The following is a 19,137-nucleotide window of genomic DNA, read 5'->3' on the forward strand; positions in this document are numbered from 1 at the left end:
GAGCGCCGCCGAGCCGAGCGCCGCCGAGCCGAGCCGAACAGAGCCGAGCGCCGCCGAGCCGAGCAGAGCCGAGCCGAGCCCTGCGACGGGGGCGGGGCGGAAGGAGGTCCCCGCGGGCAGGCGCGGCCTCGCGGGAGGTGTCGGGGCTGAATACCTCGTGCCGTGAAAGCGGAAGGCGGAGCCCGGCTGTACAGCCCGCACCGACCGCTCCCCACGCAGCAGCCGGCCGGCGCTGCGGCTGTTCCCTCCCGGCGTGACGGCCGTGCGGTCAGCGGCTCCAGGGAGCGGCTCCGAGAGAACAAACGCAGAGCAGCCGGAGACACGGAGCGGCCCGGAGGGGCAAAGAGCTTAAAGTCATCGAGTTCCAACCGCAGTGCTGGGGATGGCTGCTCGGGGCCCGGCCAGCCTGCCGTACGGTGTCTCCATAGGAACCCCTCCAGGGATGGGGGAGCCCAGCTCCGTTCAGACCCGCAGCAGAACCCCCTGTGGTCCCTTCCAGCCCTCCATGCACCCCGGCAGGATCAGACAGCACAGTCCCCGTAGCCGCAGCGCACCCATTCCCAGCACAGACCCTCTGCTGGCAGCCAAAGCAGTCCCAGCTCACACCTGGCTTCAGCTCCTCCGCCCCCGAGGCTGCCATGCACTGCAGAGAGCTTTCAGCTCCAGGACAGAGTGACGGGATCTCGGTGGTAGCAGCACAGCAGCGATGCCCTCCGGCTCCAGCCATCAGCCAGCTGGCCACTGCCCCGGGTAGTGCAAAATGTAAAAGCTCTTTATTAAAACAGCACAGCAAAACGATTTAAAAAGTGAAGAACACAAACCAATCAGTCCACGGTGAGTTCTGTGGTCCAGTCGGCTCTTGAAACGTTCATTTTTCCCACAGACTCACCGGAGAAAGCAGCAGGAGGAGCTCACCTGGAGTCCTGTCCCTTTCTCTGTGCCATCTGATGGACCTTTGCTGCCAAGGAAAGGAAACTCCTTCTCCCCAGCCAGTCAGAACCTCCATTCACCCCCAGGGTAAGGCCCAAAACCAGACTGGTTCCAGGATCCTGAGAAGCTATGAGGACAGCTCTGCCAAAGGTCATTGTGGGATTCAATCTTCTTGTATTTTTGCCACAAGAACTGTAACAAAGGGCTGAACTCCACAACAAGGAGGAAAACAGACTCCTCTCTTTCTGTGTCCGTTGGTGTTGTAGAGGTGTGAACCATGGCCCAATCCCAGCCGTCCAACAAGGTTATGGATTGACACTGCACAGCAGTCCCTATCCATACAGCTGTTCTGTGTGTTAGAAATGTTCCTGCGCTGCCCATCACTACAGCCAGGGTCATAGAGGGACAAGGCAAAAAGCCAAAGTGAGCTGTCAGCCACTGCTTGCATCCATAACCACTGGGCACACAAAGATTTGTCTTTCCGACAGCTCCTGGACCCCGTGGCTCAGGGTAAAGTAAATGGCTCCCAATCTAGGGACCAGTAAACACTGCTACCCATCATTTACAAGGCTGCGTTGTGAACAGCCCTTGTATCCAAACAAGTGCTTCAGAACAACTGCTTTTCAGGGAACATAAAATCCCACTGGTAATAACAAAGCATGTTGATGGATTGGCACTGTATAAAAGAGCACAGAAACAGCTTCAAATGCTGTATCAGTGCAGGGTAAGGACTCTACATCACAAATTCAGACCCATAAGCCTCTATCTGAGCTGAGTATGGCTCCTTCCTCTTCTCCTTTATGCTGCTGGGAGCAAGATTTCTGAAGAACAAGAGGGGTTTTCTCCTTGCAAGCATTCAGGTCCCCCCACTCTGACAAAACTGCCCTGCTTACAAAGAAAGGGGCTGTACCTGAGTAGCTTATCCTCTTCCTGACAGCAGGTACCTGGATTCTTTAAGCCACACTTTCATTTCCTCAAACTGTGGGTTCCCAAGGAGGATCCCTGCACATATGCCATGATGGCATTCTGCAATATACTTGCTCGCTGGGCTTCTTCTTCTTTCATCCTAGAGATGTCAGCCTCTTTCATTCTCAGCTTCTCCATCAGCATAGAGATTTCACCTTCTTTGTCCAGCAGTGCCTCACGGTGATTACTTGACAGGACTGTGAAAGAAAAGCAGCATTGGTACAGAAAATTTGGGTGTCCCTAGAACAAACAGGAACAAGATGCTGTAGGCATTGCCAAAGGCAACACAAACAGGGTGAGCAACAAGCACAAGACAAGCTGCAAGAAACCTTCAGCTGCACGAGGCAGTGGGAGAGGTTTTGCAAAGACAAGATGTTACACATCACTATGCAGGAAGTCCCAACATTTTGCCTGTTGTGCAGCTTTGGACAGTTTATTTCTAAGTCATGGTCTCTATAAAATGAGGATAAGAATCCCTGCAAAAAACAGTGGGATGGAGGGTAGATTTGTATTCAAAGGTAGGAAGCACCTCTGTCGCTACCTGTAAGCACAGCTCAGATTAAGGCCCAGTGTAGGCTACTACACATTACTATTTGAAAAGCATGGAAGGATCCATCACCTTTCAGCTGTCTCTCCAGGGCTGCAATCTTCTCTCTCAGCCCTTCCTGTGCTGTACGTTCAGCCTGTAGGTGTCCAATCTGCTCCTGTAATTCCACTTTCACTTTATTTACTTCTGTCACTTTTTCCTGTTCCTTACTGTTCAGGTCCTGACACATACAGACAAATCCACAATCAACCAAACAACTTCTGCAATTTGTTCTGCCCCTCCTCCTTCCCCTCCCCCCCCTCCCCACCCAATCCAGAAGAAATTACCTGCTGAAGTTCCTCTATTCTCCTTCTAAGTCCATCAGCATGCAGGTTCAATTGATTGGCCTTGACTTGGGCCTCACCGACCATTTGTTTTTGTTTGAGGCAGCAGTTCTGAGCTTCATCACGTGCTTCAGTCATCAGCCGCAGCTTCTCTTCAAGGTGTTCCACTCGCTGCTGCTGTAAGATACAAAGAAAAAAAATACATCAGTTCTATTCCATTCCTGTGAAGGGATATTCCCATTTTTGTTCCCAACACAGTAAAGCCTTGGTTCAGCCAGCTGCTACTGAAGAACAAGCAAGCACAGGATGTACCTATAATAGATAAAGCACAACTCCCTTGCATTCAGGAGACAATCTAAGTTGCTTTCTGCTACCAGTGCCACCTCTGGTGTTCACATCTAATGATACCTCTTCACCTTCTCTGTACCACTGCTGTATGTGGCTAACATACTGCTGTTCTAACACAAACAGCAGCTTTTCTGTTTTAACTCTGTAAAGCATTTTTCTTCTGTGTTGTTATGTATAAGCAACAATTTTAACTGTTTTTGCTGTATTTTCCTCATTCTCTTTTACATGGTGTTGACTTCATTGCTATTTCTACAAAATTCAACCCTGCAGTGCCTTTTCATCCAGCAGCAGCAGCCACCATTTGGGGAAATGCTTCTGAGTCCAGAGATACAGAACAGCACAGGAGAGTTGCTGGTAAACAGCACCTACACCTGGCTGCTAGCTCCACAACTTGCTAACCTAGATATCTAAGTTCTGCTTTGATTTCCACATCAGCTCTGATACTACTGGACAGCACAGAACAGATCGGGACGCTCTGGAGACAATTCAGACTTCTCAGAACTCCTTCCTTAGCAATCAAACTATTTGTTGGACAGTGAAGCCCAGAGAGGGGAATTGCTCATCATCTCCCTACAGCAAAAACAAGCCAGGCAGCGAAATTCACTCCTTCCCAGAGTCAGGGTCCATAGGGCCATCCTTACCTCCTCCAACCGTGCCTGATTCCGAACCTTTATCAACTCTTCTTCTGCGTGGCCTCGCTCAGTGAGTGCAGCTGCTTTGACTTGGCTCAGCTCCTGCCACAGAAACAGGTAGAAAAGTGAGATTTTCCAGATAGAAAGTTGCATCATTGAAACACTGACCAGAAAACATCAGCAGCTTCCTAATCGCAGGCTACAAAGTGACACAGCTGCCCCTGTCACTCAGGGACAGAGTGAACGAGACCGAATTACACCTTTCCTCACCCTGAGATTGCCATCTAAATTCAGTGAAAATGTCAGTTATAACAAGGGGGAAGTAACAGGTGAATCTTTCCAAAGACTAGGGAATAGGAGAGGGCAGCAGTGGATCTAGGTGGGGGAACAGGTCAGGAGAAACATGCTACATGGCCTGGGATTCCCTACAGGAAATCTAGAGAGCCAACCCTGATAAGAATCTAACCATGTTCCGAGGTAACTATTTTTGTTCAAACGCAATCTACGAGTTTCTCCATGGAACCTTCTCACTCCTTAGTCAGAAGCAGTTAAAATAGTTTTAGTTGGTAAACTGAATGCCCCAGCTGCTGTCTTTTGTTCCTAACCCATCACACGTGACAGTCTTTACATAGTCAGCACTGGAAGATTCCACGGAGCACCTGTGGCATGCTCCTCCTTTCCCACCTGCATGCACCCCCTCTCACCTCCTCCAGGGCTATCCTGATGGCCTCCAGCCTTTGGACTCTGTCTTGCATAGAACGTTCACTGGCCTCCATGTGCTGTGTCAAGTGATCCACCTGCATGGCAGCAGAAAACATTTAAACAAGTGCCAGAAAATCACTCATATCTTCAAGCATAACAGCATGGCCATTGAGCATGAAAAAGAGCATCCCTTCCAGGCAACGTTTAATGAGCTCCTATCTTCAAGTGGTACAAAAGACCAGAGAATCATTTTCTAGTTGCACTGTAGCTAACATCCTCCTGCCCTATGTCTTTTCTTACAAGATTTCCAAATCTATGGAGACATTTTTATCTTTAAGGGATTTGACACCTCCATAAGCATTCCAAAGAGAGCCCATCACAGCCTCTTGTCCTCTCTGTCCCTCAGAAACATGACAGAGAAGATCCGAGCGGGCTGAGTCCCCTTAGAGGATTGTTAGCATAGAGCAGGTATATCTTAATTCGTTCTAATAATGTATCTTGATTTCAATGAGCAGGACAAGATTGCTTATTCATAATTAACACTATGCCTAGCAAGACTGACACAAGGACCAGCCCCCTGCCTCTTTAGCAGTCACATACCACTCTGGCTTATATCCTTATGAGCTTCAAAACTTGTTAACAGATAGAGTGCCTTGTGATCTCTTCAGTTAAGCTCTTGTAGAAATGGTCTATTATTCAAACAGTAAGTCTAAATCCACCATTTTTAAAACTGGAGTGCAAATAATGGCCTCCAATGGCCAGGATCATAGAGAGGTGAACCTCAAGAAGCTACAGATATCCTACAGAAAAGCCCTTCTTACCTCTTTTAAGCGAAGTGATTCCATGTCTTCAAGACTTTGTTTAAATCTTCTTTTTTCCATTTCCAGGCGCTCTGCAGATGAAAAGCAGGCACATCACAACGAAGGCACTCCTGCCATGTAGGTTCCATTTACACCACACCATGAGCCTTCTCTTTCCCTGCCCTGCACCACTGACTCACTGATGCTAATGATACTCCATGGGTGCCCACAGGAGCTGCTTTTAATCTTCCACTTACCCTCAGCCTGCACGGCCCGCAGCTTCAGCTCTGCTGTTGTATTGGTCAAGTCTTGTTTTAGCTGGAATATCTGATCCTGCTGCACTTTGCACTTCTTCTCCAACTCATCCACCTAACAGGAAATCACTGTCACGAAGGAGTTTCTTCTCCTATTAGCAGAGCAAGTCAGCTGTACAGAACAATCAGCAGAGACAAACAGGAGCCAAAGCAGAGGACATATGTGGAGCAGAGAAAAATACCACCCAGGTCCCACCTCCCAACACTGAACCTCCTTTCTTACCTGGTTCCTTAGAAACAAGTTCTTCTCATTGCTGGCAGATAAGTCACGGAAAAGCTTGCCTTCCCGATCAGCACCTTCCTGCAGACAGCAGCAGAATTAAGAAGAACTCACATACTCACCTTAGTTCTCTGCACTACCAAGTTAGCACCACCAACACTGCACCCAACTAAATCCAACCCACCCACGAATGCCACAGCTCCTCTCCACCCTCACACTCATCTGTCTCATTTCCATAGGAACGGCTGTCACAGCAGCTGTGGCAAACCCACTACTGGAAGGAGTCATGCCTGCCTAACCCAACCAGCATCCCCCAAACCCACGCAAAGCAGGTATGACCCAGAGCCCAAACCTGACTAGGACTGACCCAGCCCACCTGCTTTTGCTGCTGGAGCTCCGCAAAGTGGCGCTCAGCCATGCTGGCTTGTTCCTGTTTCGTGGCACTCAGGAGCTCTCCCAGGTTGTGCACCTTTTGCTCAGACAGCGCCAGGGCAGCTTCAGTCATCTGCAGCCTGCACAGAGAAACACTTTCCAGAGCCCTTTCTAAGGGAGACACTTCAAGAGAGCACCATACGCTATGTGATACAAGGTGCTAACATACACGAGCCCGTTTTCAATGAGGTGATTTGCCCACTCTCAGAGGAGAATAAAGCTGGCTCTTTTACACCACTGCACAATTCTTTAAAATTAGGGACAGAATTTTGAACACGGGCTGTGAAAGTGATCTGCTTTCTCTGTACATGAGGACACGTCCACTCTGAGGCACCATGTAGTGAAACCACTTTTAGCTGAACTAACTGCTACCATCAGTGTTTGAAGTCCAACCACTCTCACATACATACAGCTCTACACAGCCTAACAGCACTGTCAGGCAGTTCCAGCTTGCTGCTCCTGAACACAAAACCTTGTTGGCCATGCTCCCCCACGTCTACAGTGGCTCTCAGAGAATACTGTCAACTGCAAAGTGTGGGAGGAAAACACCCCCATCTCCACAACCCTTTTTCTTTTTGTTCACTCTCTGTAATTCACTTGCTCTTACAGCAATGCACTGTGTGATCTGGCGACCATTTCTGGATATTACTGCAGATATGATTATGTGAAATACTAAGCCAGCCACTCTAGCTTAGCCCCTTAACAGCTCTGCTCAGCACTGCCTGTACAGCACAAAAGATTGGGAAGGTTAAGGCTTTCCTCCTCCATACTTGGCTTTTAGTGAATTCATAATAGAGTGCTGCTCATTCAATGCTTCCTGCAGCTGGCTGACACGTCCCGCAGATATTCTGCATTTGGGGAAGAAAGCAAAAATAAAAGGGGTGGTTAATTGCTGTCAGGAAATGGGAAGGGCCCAATGCTGCTATCCAACAACAGAAAGCACTCAAATCCAACTCACCTGCCACTCCTGGCTATTTCTTCTCTCTGTTTGTCTATAGTGTCCATCAAATCCAAGAACTGTGAACAAGGAACACACCCATGAAAAAATGAACTGCCCGAGCTTGAAGCATTTATATTTGTCAACTTTCTCTTCCTAATGACAGCAGGAGACAGCTCAAGCCACTCTCTTGGAAGAAACCAAAGTGCAGGTTTGAAGGGGTTCATCTACACATCTGATTGAGGTCATTAACTGCAGGGCTCCGCACCATTGAAGGCCGGAAGGAAAACTGAGTGGTATTTCTAAGTTTTCACTGCTCAGAAACCATCGAACCAGTTACTAAAGAAGAAAGGAGAAGTATGAATATGGGCGAAGAAAATCACCAGGACTCCTTCAGAATCCAGAGTGAATATGCTCAGCAGGGGATGTGCCAATACCTGTACTGTCATGGATTTGATTCCAGGGCAATCTAGCTCAGAGGAAGGTGCCTATTTACTGAACAGTGCTGTGTACTGCTCATAAACACATCCAGGCATCTTTGGGTGCACAATGGGGACACTGAGGGAAGGCACTTGAGTCCAGCCGACCAGTTTGAACTGCTGATGTAGGACTGCTGACCTGCTTGGTCTTCTCATCCTTCAGATTCAATATCTCCTTGCTGAGCACAGAAGTTCGGTTCTGTGTCTCACTGAGGATAGTCTGACGGTCCCGGTTGTGATCCATGGCTTGTTCTGATGCAGAGAGAACAGGAGAGCAATGAAATAACATTGAGAACTGTGTACAGGCTGTTGAGAAATGGAGAGGAGGAGGGACAGCTGTCTTTTGGAGCAGCAAGTACCCTATATTCCCCAAGTGCTGAGACTGGAGAAGAGTTACTGACTCTCTCCCATGCACTCAGGGACTTAGTTTAGTGGTACACTTGGTAGAGTTAGGTTGATAAGTGGACCTGAAGGGTCTTTTCCTACCTATACAATTCTATAATTCTAAGTCCTACTTACCCACAGCTTTGAGGATGTCACTGGGAACGTTGTTCCCAGCCAGTTCCAGCTTCTTCAGGGTCTTGTTGCTCTGCAGGCAGTTCAGCAAAGCTCGGCCTCCCAGAAGCCCAATGTTATTCCAACGTAAATCTATACAGAAAGCAATCTTTCACCCGAGTATCCACACATCTGCTGAAATACACGAGGTTCAGGAGAAGCCATGCTCTTTATACATATATGCATGGCTAACCAATCCCATAAGGTCTCAGCACGAACACAGTAGTGACTACTACCTCCCTTTTCAAGATGAATGAGAGAGAGGGAAAATGACTGGCAAAGCAGGAAGGCAAAAATGAATCTGAAGTGCAGAAAGCCACACAAAAGGTACACAACAAAAGGTACTTTCATCTCATGGGCTGTCCTTCCACAACCACAACTTGTGGCTGAGAAAGAACCAGGAGCCACATTTTCTGAAATTAAATTCTAGCAAAATTCCTTAGTAAGAGCACCGCAAGTGTAAAGTAAGTCCCAGAGTTGGGCATGAGGCCTGCTAATGGATCCACAAATAGATACGATTCTCCAAGCACAGAATCTTCATCTGCAGGATGGGTTCCAGATCCCAGTGACAATTCCCACCATGCAAAGTGATCCAGGCTAATAAGAACCAGTGAACGATGCTCACTGGTTGGCAGAGATCAGGGTTGGCTACAACGAGCCCAGATGCATATGCACGCATGTAGGTGAATGACAACTAAGCCACTCTTACCCAACTCCTGAAGGCTGGCGTTCCGTTTCAGTGCCATGGCCAGCTCTCCTGCCCCGTGATGGTTGATCTGGTTATTGCGCAGGTCTAACCGCTGCAGAAAGTTGTTTGCTCCCAGTCCCTGGCAGAAAAAGGAGAAGCCTTCCTCCCATACACCCAGGCTGTTCCATTCCAGGATTAGGCTAAGGAAAAGTCAGACAGGATTGGAGTTTGTAAAGAGACAGCTGCAAGAGCCTGAATGATACCTGGATCACAGCACCCAGCCAGCCTAACACAGACTCAGGGAGCAGAGTGCTCTGCAACCCCAGAAGAGGCACCTCCAGTTCTCACTCCTTCCCCTAAGCCACAGGCACTGCTTGACATTCCTCCTAGCCCAACAAACCCATCCTCACCCCTCATTCCTTTCCAACGTGAGGTTCCATTCGGGAGGAATAACAAACAGACCTATATGATTTCTTACCTCCTGATGGATTTGTTCTGCCTCAGAAGTTTTCCCAGCGCCTCAGCCCCTGTGGTTCGCAGGTTGTTGCCCTGAAACAAAAGTGCTGAGTGACCAATGTGCAACACCTTGCCCCTGTCCAGCCATCCCATCTACCACCACCGGGTGCACCCCGGCTGCAGTGCTGACTTCAGTCTGTCAGGGCAGACAAACACCAGCCAGTGGGACGCTCGAGTCAAGCTGCTACAACCGCACTCATTAACAGAGAAAACGAAAGGAAAGCCTCCAAGTGACCACGCAGCTACAGACCAACGATCCACAGCGACAGCTTCCTATCAGAACACATCGGTAACACCGAAGATGAGCTGCGAGGTAACTGTAGGGAGCTGTGGCAAAGACGGAGGCCCAGGAGAACAGGACGTGCACAGAGCTGTTACTCTTACAGACTCACCTTCAAATCCAAAGATTTGACGGTGCTGTTGGAGCACAGACCGTGCAACAGGAGTTTCACACCTGGGTATGGAAAGACAGAAGGCCGTTTACTTCACACCCTGCCCCGGATGGACGGAACGCCGTCCCTTAGCAACGGGGTCGGCTCCAGGAGGGCGGCGCAGACGCGGCCCCGCCGAGCACCGCAGCCCCCCCGGCCCGTCCCGGCGCAGCCCCGCGCCCACCGTCCTCGCTCAGGCCGCAGTCTCCGAGCGCCACCTCAGCGAAGTGCGCGGCCCCGGGCAGCAGTCGGCCCAGCGCCCCGCACGTCTCCAGCGAGAGGCTCTGCTCCGCCAGGTCCAGGCGGGCCCGGCCCGGCGCCTCCCCGCGCTCCCGCAGCCGCCGCAGCACGGCCTCCTGCGGCGCCGCGCACAGCTTCGCGTAGGCCCGCCGGAACTCCTCCATGGCCGCGGGGCGGTACCGATCGCCGCCGAGCGCGGCGCTGCCGCCGCGGAGCCGCCGCACTCCGCCCCGCCCCGCGCGCGTCCGGGAGGTGGGGGCGGGCGGCGCCATGGAGGAGCGGGAAGGCGGCTTCAGGAAGGTGCGGTGCGGAGCGGAGCGGCCCCGGCCCGGCCGACCCCGCCCCGCTCACCGCTGCTTTCTCCGCGCAGGAGACGGTGGAGCGGCTGCTGCGACTGCACTTTCGCGACGGGAGGACGCGAGGTACGGGGCGGCGGGGCCGGCGCTCGCGGGGCCTCCCCTCCATTCTTCTCCCCCCTTAACGCTCTGTCCTCGCAGTAAACGGCGACGCGCTGCTGCTGATGGCGGAGCTGTTGAAGGTCTTCGTGCGAGGTGAGCGCTCCGTGCCCCCCCCCACCCGCGTCCCCGGGCCGCCCTGACCCCACCCCGCCCCCCCGACCCGCTCCCGGCCCGGGGGTGATGCTGCCCCCTCCATCCTTGGAGCACGGCCGCCGCAGCGCTCCCTTCCCGGCCGTACCGCAGAAGCGGCGGCGCGAGCAGCGCGACAGGCACAGGCGGAGGACCTGGAGAAGGTGGACATCGAGCACGTGGAGAAGGTGCTGCCTCAGCTGGTGAGTGGGGCTGCTTCGTTACCTTCATCTGTGGCCCCGGGGCCGTGCTGGGGGGGACTTCCTGCCTTTGGAAACGAGAGAAGCCCCCGCTCTTCTCTTTCCTTACAGCTTCTAGATTTCTAGAGACGTGGTGAAGCAGAAGCGACATGGCAGCCGCTGGCAGAAGATCCCGACCTGGTGGCTCAGGCCAGCTCTATGAAGAACAGCGTCACCTCCTTTCTCTGCCCTCTGCTTCTGCTTCCCGTTTCCTTTACCACGGCTCTGATGGCAGAAGCTGCGTTTGAACAGAGGCTGCCACTCACTTGGTTTGCTGGGCTGTAACTGGTTTCCCTCTCGCTGCCTTCCTTCCCTAACGGTGTGCCTAACAGCATGGTAAAGCTGCCGCTGCTTTCTCAGCTAATGTGAGAAACAGGTGCTGCTTCGCACGCTGAGAGGCATGGAAAGACTTAATGGCTGGAAATGTCATCCAAACATCAGGCTCTCCTCATCTCAGCGGGCGGCAGTGGCAGAAACTTCGGGTCCGGCTCCAAGCCTGGCTAATGAATAGGTTGTTAACAGGAGCTCCGTTACAGGCTCTGGCCAAAAGCAGGTATCTGATCTTTATTTTATAAATAAACAGTGTCTGTCCTTCACTACCTTCCAGTATTTCTCCAGGGCTGTGACATCAAAGAGCGCTCAGAACCTTTTAACCATTTGATATTCTCCTCAGAAGCTGCTTCCCCTCTGCTATAAATTTGTTCTCACAAAGAAACATCAATAAATCAAAACCGAGGCTCCCTCCCTCGTGCAGGCTCATTGCTGCAATTAATCATCAGAAGTCAAGTTGCTTCAAAGCCTTGCACGGTTTTCCCCTCACCCACCCTCTTCTTTAAATCTTTGTAGAACGAAAGGAAAAAGGACAGAATAACAAACAGCATGTGTGAGAATCCCACATCATGGGACAGCTCGGCCCCTGGGCCTGCAGGGGGGCAGGATGGGGGAGCTGTGAAATAGGAAACCTCGCACATGGAAGAAGGGACCCACACAACTGAACCGGCTTTGTTGGGAAGCGCGGAGCTCCCTGCATGAAAAGCAGCTGACGGCCGTGTGTCCAAAGGGCTGCGCAGTGCTGCTGGCTGCCTGCAGCCTTTGATTAGTAATAAGGAGCGGTTTTTTTTCCAGCTGACAGCTGCAGCAGGCACAGCTCAATGGGTCGCTGTAGTGCCTCAGCCGAGAACTATCAAGGTCATCACTCTGGATGGAAGCCACGTGGAAATTTCGACCAAACCCACAATTTAATACACATTCTTTTTGGTGACAGTACCAGCCGAAGCAGTGCCCCAACCCTCTGAACTGTGGCCTCTCTGCCAAGAGAACTGTTTGTGCAGCTGTACAACGAAACCAGTGAAATAATTGACCTAGTTCGACTTTCAGCCCCACCACCATACGGTAAAAAGGGCAACAGCAAAAAATGCAGATAATACTACCTCTGAGTGCCCAACACCCCGAGGGACGAGTTAGATACTACAGCAGGAGAGAGCAAAACCAAGCCAGAATCTGCACACATTGTTCTGCAGCGTGGTAGGAGTCTCTGTAGCAAGTGCCTTAGTGAAGAGCCTGCACACACCACAGCCTCTGGTCCCTTTACAAGAATCCACCCCTACTGTTTTGTTTTTTTAACCTTATCTGGATTCCAAATCATCTCCCCCCATTCTGACTCTTGGTGACACACAAAGGGATCTAAAAATGCTCGCTTCACTTCCCCTGCCCATACCGCCAGCATTCCTGACTGAAGAGGACAGCAGATTTGGATGTTAGTGGTAAAGTGGTATTTTAATAGCAGTGGCTAACTTCTTTTCTTGCACAGGGGAGTAAGACCTGATCTAGTTGTTGGAGATCCCCATTTTCATTCTATTAAAACAGGAGTAGATTAAACTTTGATGCATCACTGTGTCACAGAAGGGGCATGCACAGGCAGAACTGAAGCAGTGCACACAGCTGCATGGGCTCAGCTGCAGGCAGTCCAACCCTCACCAGAAACCTCTTCTGACTGGCACAGCCACTATTAGGGTATGTTTGCGTAAACCAGTTGTATCTTGATTTTAAAATGATTAGAAAGTTAACTCTGGGGATCTGGTTAAACCCAGTATTGGTTCTGCAGCTGTTGCTCATCCCAGCCACAGAGAAGAAACTGGGCCAAGATTTGTTAGTGCTTCTGTCAGATTAAGTCATGCCTAACTTTCTGTGAGCAGCAGTTGGGTCACAACAGACCAGACATTAACCTCCTAATCCTCACTCCTGTACATAACCCAAGAAACCGCCCCAATAGTACTGATACTGCTGTTCATGTCCCCAGACATTTCCTTCTCTTTACCCAAACCACATACTCACAAGTGACAAAGCTGATGAAATCAGAACAGCTAAGGCACCTTACGTTGCCTGTGCTCTTCAAAAACAAAGAGTAGCACACCTGGAGCCCAGTAGAGCTTCCTGCTATCCAGAACACTCCTATTTAGTCTTAATCCAGTGATTCAAACACCAGCACGAATACACCACTGCCTATGCTGGGAGCCAACCTATGGCTCTTTGTGGACCTCCAATACATCCTTGCACAAACTGAGCACAACAGCTCTAGCTGCAGCGTACTTCTAGCTTCTGTGAAAGCAATGAGCATGACAGAGCACCTGAACCAAGCAAAAGACAGCAAGCTCAACCCACACAATCCTCTGAAGTAGTAAGCTTTAACCTATTTTAATTTTGCTTTGTTTTGCTATAATACACCTTTTATAGACATCAAGCACCAGAAGAGCTTGCCTTCCAAAGAAAGAACTTAGAGCAGCATGTCTGCACACAGTGCTCTTGCATTCTCCACTGCCGGTGGCCACGCACATTCCCTGTTTATGTTTGGGTGTCATATAAGGAATCAATCAACATTTTTGCTCATGCATTCTGTTCCCTCCGCTTTAAGTCTCCTTTTTCCTCTTCCACCTTTCATGCTTCTCCCTCCCTTCAAGTTTCTTCAAAGCATCTAGGAGCATTTGGAAGTAATTAGACCTGAAGGGAAATGTTGGCCAGGCTGGGAGACAATGACAAGTGCCAGGAACCCTGGGTGCCCTTTCTAGCTACTTTGAAGTTCATTCAGATGGTACAAAGCTCTGTTTTGCTTTGTTGGAAAAAAAAAAATGGGAGGAAGGGAATGAGGCATGACAGGCCCATTGAAAAGAGAGCAGGTTCCTGTGAACTGACAGAGAAACAGAGCACTGGGGGAAGGAACACATTATCAAAGAGACCGACAAAAAGGCCTCCTCTGGCCACTGTGCTTTATTACATCTCAAAATTGTGCAGATGCACACATAGTTTAGAGAACAATTGTCTGTAGAGGGAAAATGGAAAATATGCTATTACCATAACATGGAACCCCAGCTTGCCCAGTATGAATCACTGATCCATGGAGAAGACTTAACGAAAAAAAAAAATAAAGCACCATGGCTACTGTGGCACTATAATCTCCAGTGTAAGCACAGTTCTAAACAGTAACACTCATCCCACTGCAGCATCTGCAGGAGGCAAATTCAGGACTAGCACTTCCCTCTGTACACCAACTGCAATGCAGACAACAGCTTACTCTGCTGTGGAAACTCCCAGACCACAGAAGACGTTTGTAGACTGATGGTCATATGAAGAGATTCTTATGGGATTTTTTCTTCCCTGCATTATGCCCATAGTTACTGACATAAATTATGTGCAGAGAAAACTCCATTAACAGATACCTGTGTTCTGGGGCAAATGAAAACAGTGAAAGTGCAGTAGACCAAGAGTTTCATAGGAGAAGGCAATTTGAACTGTCGTAAGTGATGTGCTTCCCTTAAACTCACTTTCTAGCCATCTATGCCCAGAATTACCAGCAAAAAGCAGAGAGGTCTTGTGCTAGTCAGCACTAAACTATAGGTAAAATCGAATTGTACCTTGCTGCTAGAGTTCAAGCAGCCAGACTCAAGTTATCTTTGAAAATAGAAAGGCAAAAGGTAGGAGGATTTGAATTTAAAAATATGGATGGCATCACAGTCCTTCAAGGACATTATCTAGGAATTATTTTCCCTTCCATTCTCCACTCATTATTTGCATGCAGGAAATGTTAAATTTAGCCTCTAATCTTGCTTCTGTAGCCACAAAGCCCATCAACAGACCTTGCACACCTCCAAAAGGTGAAGCTGGCAGCTGAAAGTAATAGCAATTTTCTATATATAATTAATGTTCATATGTATTGGATCCCTCCAGGGCCACCAACAATTTCTTACAAATTCTGAAGTAGTTCATCAGGAAAGAGGCACAACTGAATGCTCACTGCAGCTCAGGATGCTTCATCTCTTCCCACCTACAACACAAATAGAAGGCCATTAAAACACTTAACCACACAGTTCATACTGCATCATTTCTCAATAGCACAATCTTGTTCTATGTGCTGCTGTGTACAGGCAATGGTTGGGTTGCATGGAAGAACAGTTCTTCAGCAGATGGAATGGTGAATACAACATAACTTCCAGGGAAGGGAACTCCATCCTACACATTATTGACATGCATGTTCAAGCATGGTATTAACTTTTCATACCAGCTGCTAGTGGATAACCTACATATGTAGGCAAGATGTTATTTTTGTGCTTTATCCAGATAATCTTTACTTGAGAAAGTTCTACTCTTACACAGAATGGCTCGAGAGTCCTAGAAACAGGAAATGGTAAAGATACTGTTTCCCACATACTGTGCATCACTATCCCAGTACCAGTGGTAGAATCCTAAGAGTGGTTTGTGTTTGAAGGGACTTTAAAGCTCACTCAGTTCTAAACCCCTCCATGGGCTGGTTGCTCCCCACCAGCTCAGGCTGCCCAATCCAGCCTGGTGCTGAGCACCTCCAGGGATGGAGCACCCACAGCTCTCTGGGCAGCAGTGCTAAGGCCTCACCACCCTCACAGTGGAGAATTTCTTCTTGTATCTAATGTAAATCTACTCTCTTTTAGTTTAAAATCCTTCCCCCTTATTCCATCAAGGACAGATCAGCCACAACAGGGAAACACACCCCAAGTGACCGTATGCAGCCTTTCAGTAATAATTTCACACCTTTTCCTACGCTGCTGGAGGTGATGGCCCCACAGAATCAAGTAATAATGTCCTATCAGGAAACTAACATTTGGCATTGTTAGGCAGGGAATTCCAGATAACATTTCATAGTTTTACTTCCTTATAGAATCAGTATTCAGGCATCTCTCCAGTGAAGGCTGAGGTTTAAGGTACAAAATAATTTGTGACTGATAAGCACTGATACACATGTCCTGCCAGCCGCCTGCTGACATCTTCAAGAGCAGCATCAACACTGAAAGTGTTTCTATGGAGTTCAGTAGGAGATCTCTCCCCTGACTTTGTGATACCTGGCAGCTTCAGCCACTTGGGTATCTTCCCAGGGGCCCTTCTCAGCACCTGTGGAGCTTCATGCACTCTTGCTGGTTCTGGTCGTTCAGTCTTTTTGTCACTGCCCACTTCTGGTTCAGGTAGGGCTGGAACTATTGATTCTAAAGATGAGGCAGAAGGAGCTAATGGTTTGGACAAACATCTAAGGAAGAAAATAAGCAAGTAGAATTAAACTTCCTTTTTTCATACTAGCCCCACGTATCACCACATTTAAGCTTTCTAAGTCAGACTGACAAGGCTGTTCTTCTCCATGATAAAGACCCTAGGATTTACTTGATTTAGTCACTGAAATCCTGCTTTACAAAGAAGGACTCATCAAGCTACAAATTCAGATATGACTGTAGGAAGGAGAAACTGAAGTCCTAGCATCTTCCAATCGTATTTCTTTTTAGAAAGGCACTTCATGTCCCCACCCCCTCCCTGAAATACTCAACTGCAACTCTACTCAGTCCCGACATACCTGGCCATTAATAAATCAGCTGCAGAAGGGGAAACTGCAGAGCTCAGCAGGTCCGATTTCAGGTAACAATCTGTTTAAAATGAAACTTGATGAAATCCAAACACTTGTTTGGTAACATAAAGACATCAATCACAGAATCACGTAGCTCAGTGCTCAACAAGTATCTGCTGTACACTACAGCAAGTTTTCTACCAGCTGTCAAACAGGACACTTTCAAACTATGACTGTTTCTTACACAATTCAAGGTGCCTTATTTTGTCATTCATTCAAAACCTTGAGATTTTGATATTTTCTTTCAGTGCTCACTCCATCTCAGAAACTATTATACAAAACAAGAGCATTATTCAATCTCTGGGACAAAGAGAAATTCTAAGTATAAAGTAGAGGTATCAGGGAACGGAGGATTCCAATCTGTTCTCCCACCTCCAGCTGTATGAGCATTTCACAGCTGTCTAGCTAACATTTTCTACAGTGAAATTTCCCTCTATAGAATCACTCTTCTTTCATTTTTGTCCTCACAGTAGATAACACCCTGTTTCACAGCCTAACAGATCTCACAAGAAATGTACTATATTTATACTAGTGCTTAAGCTAACTGTAGTCAAATCCACTTTTAGCAGGACCAACCCAGTTCTGATGAGCTTCAGCCATTCTGAAGGGGAACAGTTACCAGCATTGGCAAGGACTGCATTATCTTTTGTTGGAGGAAATCTGAGCATACTGATATAATTCTTTTCAGTCTTCTACAGGTGCTTTACAATCAGCTGAAGAAGAGAGGAAGCTCACTCACCCCTGCGCTCCTCAGATCCAAAATGAATGACAGCAGCTGGAAAGAGTTTAGCCTGCACCAAAGGGGAAAAAGAAGAGGTTACCAATTGTAGATGCTTCCACAGTCCACTGTGAACATTAGAGAGTGGTTAGACAGCTATGGACAAATTCAGGGAGTTTAAGATCAGGTCACTGACCCATCTATAACTCAGAAGAGTCTCAACTTGCATAGAGCACAGGGCACTCACAGTAAATATGAAGCAAAACTCCAAGCTGTTCTCCTACACACAGATGTTCAGCAACACACTCATTGTGCCAGCAACCTATTTGTTTTCAATCCAGTTTGAACTGCTAGTTCCTACTTGTTTGGATAACTGCTGTATTCAGACTGTTTTTTCATTCATTTAGCTCATTATAGTAACTGTAGGACTGCCTTCTTCACATCTGCAGTTATCATCCTGATGAATTTATTTCATCTGCAAATATTATTATTTTGTATTTACATATTTACCTCCAAAAGAGATAATAACAAGCAGAGCATGCCCAGAACTGATCCCAAAACACCACTGTGATCCCTGTTTTTCAACAATTCCTCAGTGAGTGTTATTTGAGATGTCTGTCAGCCAAAGCATAATTAACTTAGTATGCATTTTAATTACACTGTGGCACACCTTAAAAAAAAAATAATATATGAATCAAGGAATGAATCCAATGAAAGCATGTTACAGTATGTAAATTCATGGAGTCTGATCTCACCTTGGTATAAAAATGATACACAAATGTCACAACTGACTACATCAGAAGGAAGATGGGAAACACTGCCTGTCCCAGTGAGGATGGCCTCAGAATCAGGCCACCTCATCACCCTGAATCTCTCTGCCTACCCCTTTAGCAGTTCACATACACAAAGAACACACGTCAAAGAGCATATGATCAGTATGCACTCCTCCTTTGCCAGCACAGAAGTGCAATAAAACCAGACTCAGACTTTTCCCTTCTGTCAGGGAGACAGAAAATGTTGACTAATGGTCTGCATTTACTCTGGCACAATAACACCGCTCAGTTTCTCTTCTTGAACAAAACAAACCAATAAGTCCCGTCAGCACCAACTGCCCCTCTTCCTACTACCACGGCACATCCAGGAACTGCACAGGGCAGGCTGCCTGCTATTGAGTGCTCCTGAGCCTCTGTTGCCACCATCAGCACAGTCAGGATACTGGAACTGATGCTTCATCCAGCAAAGCAATTATAGTATCTCAAAAAAAAAAAAACAACCAAAAAACCAGATCTCTACAGGGGAGCCTCTGGATTCCCACCTAGTACAGATGTAGATTAATCAAGATGGATGAACTGGAGGTGAGATGAATCAGCTTCACCTATCTTCCTGGTACAAATGCCAACACGGCATTGCAAGTTTTTGGACATTAATCCCAAAGGTGCTGTAGACCTTCCTAAGTAGCATGGCCTGCATGTTAGACTAAAGCAGAAGAGACACCCATTTGTCTACTCCAAGCCTCAGCTCCTGCCTAGCAACCAGAGATCTTCATGTGCTCTAAGTGTCACTGTAGCAGAAAGCATTATTTACTAGGTCTTTTTAACATGTTAGTCCTCAATCAA

General features: G+C 48.3%; 3 protein-coding genes across 8 annotated transcripts in view; 1 reads left to right on the plus strand and 2 right to left on the minus strand.

Moving 5' to 3' along the window:
- Positions 1-751: 751 nt before the first annotated feature.
- Positions 752-10,238, minus strand: LRRC45 (leucine rich repeat containing 45). Of its 3 annotated transcripts, XR_005840610.2 has the most exons (19): positions 10,005-10,238; positions 9,782-9,843; positions 9,546-9,662; positions 9,352-9,422; positions 8,895-9,073; positions 8,150-8,278; positions 7,770-7,882; positions 7,173-7,231; positions 6,985-7,062; positions 6,159-6,294; positions 5,786-5,863; positions 5,506-5,617; positions 5,270-5,340; positions 4,451-4,543; positions 3,756-3,848; positions 2,770-2,943; positions 2,516-2,663; positions 1,841-2,093; positions 752-1,071 (listed from the first exon to the last, which is right to left on the minus strand). XR_005840610.2 is itself a non-coding variant. In XM_025141622.3 (18 exons), the coding sequence occupies exons 1-18, from the start codon at positions 10,222-10,224 to the stop codon at positions 1,897-1,899; spliced, it is 2,130 nt and encodes a 709-aa protein (XP_024997390.2). In that variant the 5' UTR covers positions 10,225-10,238; the 3' UTR covers positions 752-1,896. The 3 variants fall into 3 exon arrangements, 2 of the variants coding, with proteins under 2 accessions (XP_024997390.2, NP_001073224.1); XM_025141622.3 differs by having other exon boundaries at positions 752-2,093; NM_001079756.3 differs by lacking the exon at positions 9,546-9,662 and having other exon boundaries at positions 752-2,093.
- A 73-nt stretch (positions 10,239-10,311) lies between these two features.
- Positions 10,312-18,804, plus strand: CENPX (centromere protein X). Of its 4 annotated transcripts, none has more exons than XR_005840591.2 (6): positions 10,312-10,360; positions 10,431-10,482; positions 10,558-10,611; positions 10,762-10,850; positions 10,959-11,439; positions 17,492-18,804. XR_005840591.2 is itself a non-coding variant. In NM_001302197.2 (5 exons), exons 1-5 carry the CDS (start codon positions 10,331-10,333, stop codon positions 10,971-10,973), a joined length of 240 nt encoding a protein of 79 aa, NP_001289126.1. In that variant the 5' UTR covers positions 10,312-10,330; the 3' UTR covers positions 10,974-11,628. The 4 variants fall into 4 exon arrangements, 1 of the variants encoding a protein (NP_001289126.1); XR_003071048.3 differs by lacking the exon at positions 17,492-18,804 and adding an exon at positions 11,733-13,050; XR_005840590.2 differs by lacking the exon at positions 17,492-18,804 and adding an exon at positions 12,012-13,050.
- The window catches only part of ASPSCR1 (ASPSCR1, UBX domain containing tether for SLC2A4), a 41,903-nt gene continuing 37,073 nt past the window's right edge, over positions 14,308-19,137 (minus strand). Inside the window, 4 exon segments of the mRNA NM_001389524.2 lie at positions 14,308-15,204; positions 16,253-16,434; positions 16,753-16,822; positions 17,543-17,594. Of these exon segments, the coding sequence (NP_001376453.1) occupies positions 15,191-15,204; positions 16,253-16,434; positions 16,753-16,822; positions 17,543-17,594 (318 nt within the window). The 3' untranslated portion in view covers positions 14,308-15,190.

The sequence above is a fragment of the Gallus gallus genome, chromosome 18, assembly GCF_016699485.2.
Source record: "Gallus gallus isolate bGalGal1 chromosome 18, bGalGal1.mat.broiler.GRCg7b, whole genome shotgun sequence".
Classification (NCBI taxonomy): domain Eukaryota; kingdom Metazoa; phylum Chordata; class Aves; order Galliformes; family Phasianidae; genus Gallus; species Gallus gallus.

What these genes read in the sequence shown, in the direction of transcription:
- LRRC45 (XM_025141622.3), bottom strand. Translation starts at nt 10,224, where the DNA reads ATGGAGGAGTTCCGGCGGGCCTACGCGAAGCTGTGCGCGGCGCCGCAG. An exon ending in GAAATAGCCAGGAGTGGCAG is followed by an intron (nt 7,063 to 7,172) that starts GTGAGTTGGATT and finishes CCCCAAATGCAG; the next exon opens with AATATCTGCGGGACGTGTCA. An exon ending in AATCACTTCGCTTAAAAGAG is followed by an intron (nt 4,544 to 5,269) that starts GTAAGAAGGGCT and finishes GCTGCCATGCAG; the next exon opens with GTGGATCACTTGACACAGCA.
- CENPX (NM_001302197.2), top strand. Translation starts at nt 10,331, where the DNA reads ATGGAGGAGCGGGAAGGCGGCTTCAGGAAG. An exon ending in TCGCGACGGGAGGACGCGAG is followed by an intron (nt 10,483 to 10,557) that starts GTACGGGGCGGC and finishes CTGTCCTCGCAG; the next exon opens with TAAACGGCGACGCGCTGCTG. An exon ending in GTTGAAGGTCTTCGTGCGAG is followed by an intron (nt 10,612 to 10,761) that starts GTGAGCGCTCCG and finishes GCCGTACCGCAG; the next exon opens with AAGCGGCGGCGCGAGCAGCG.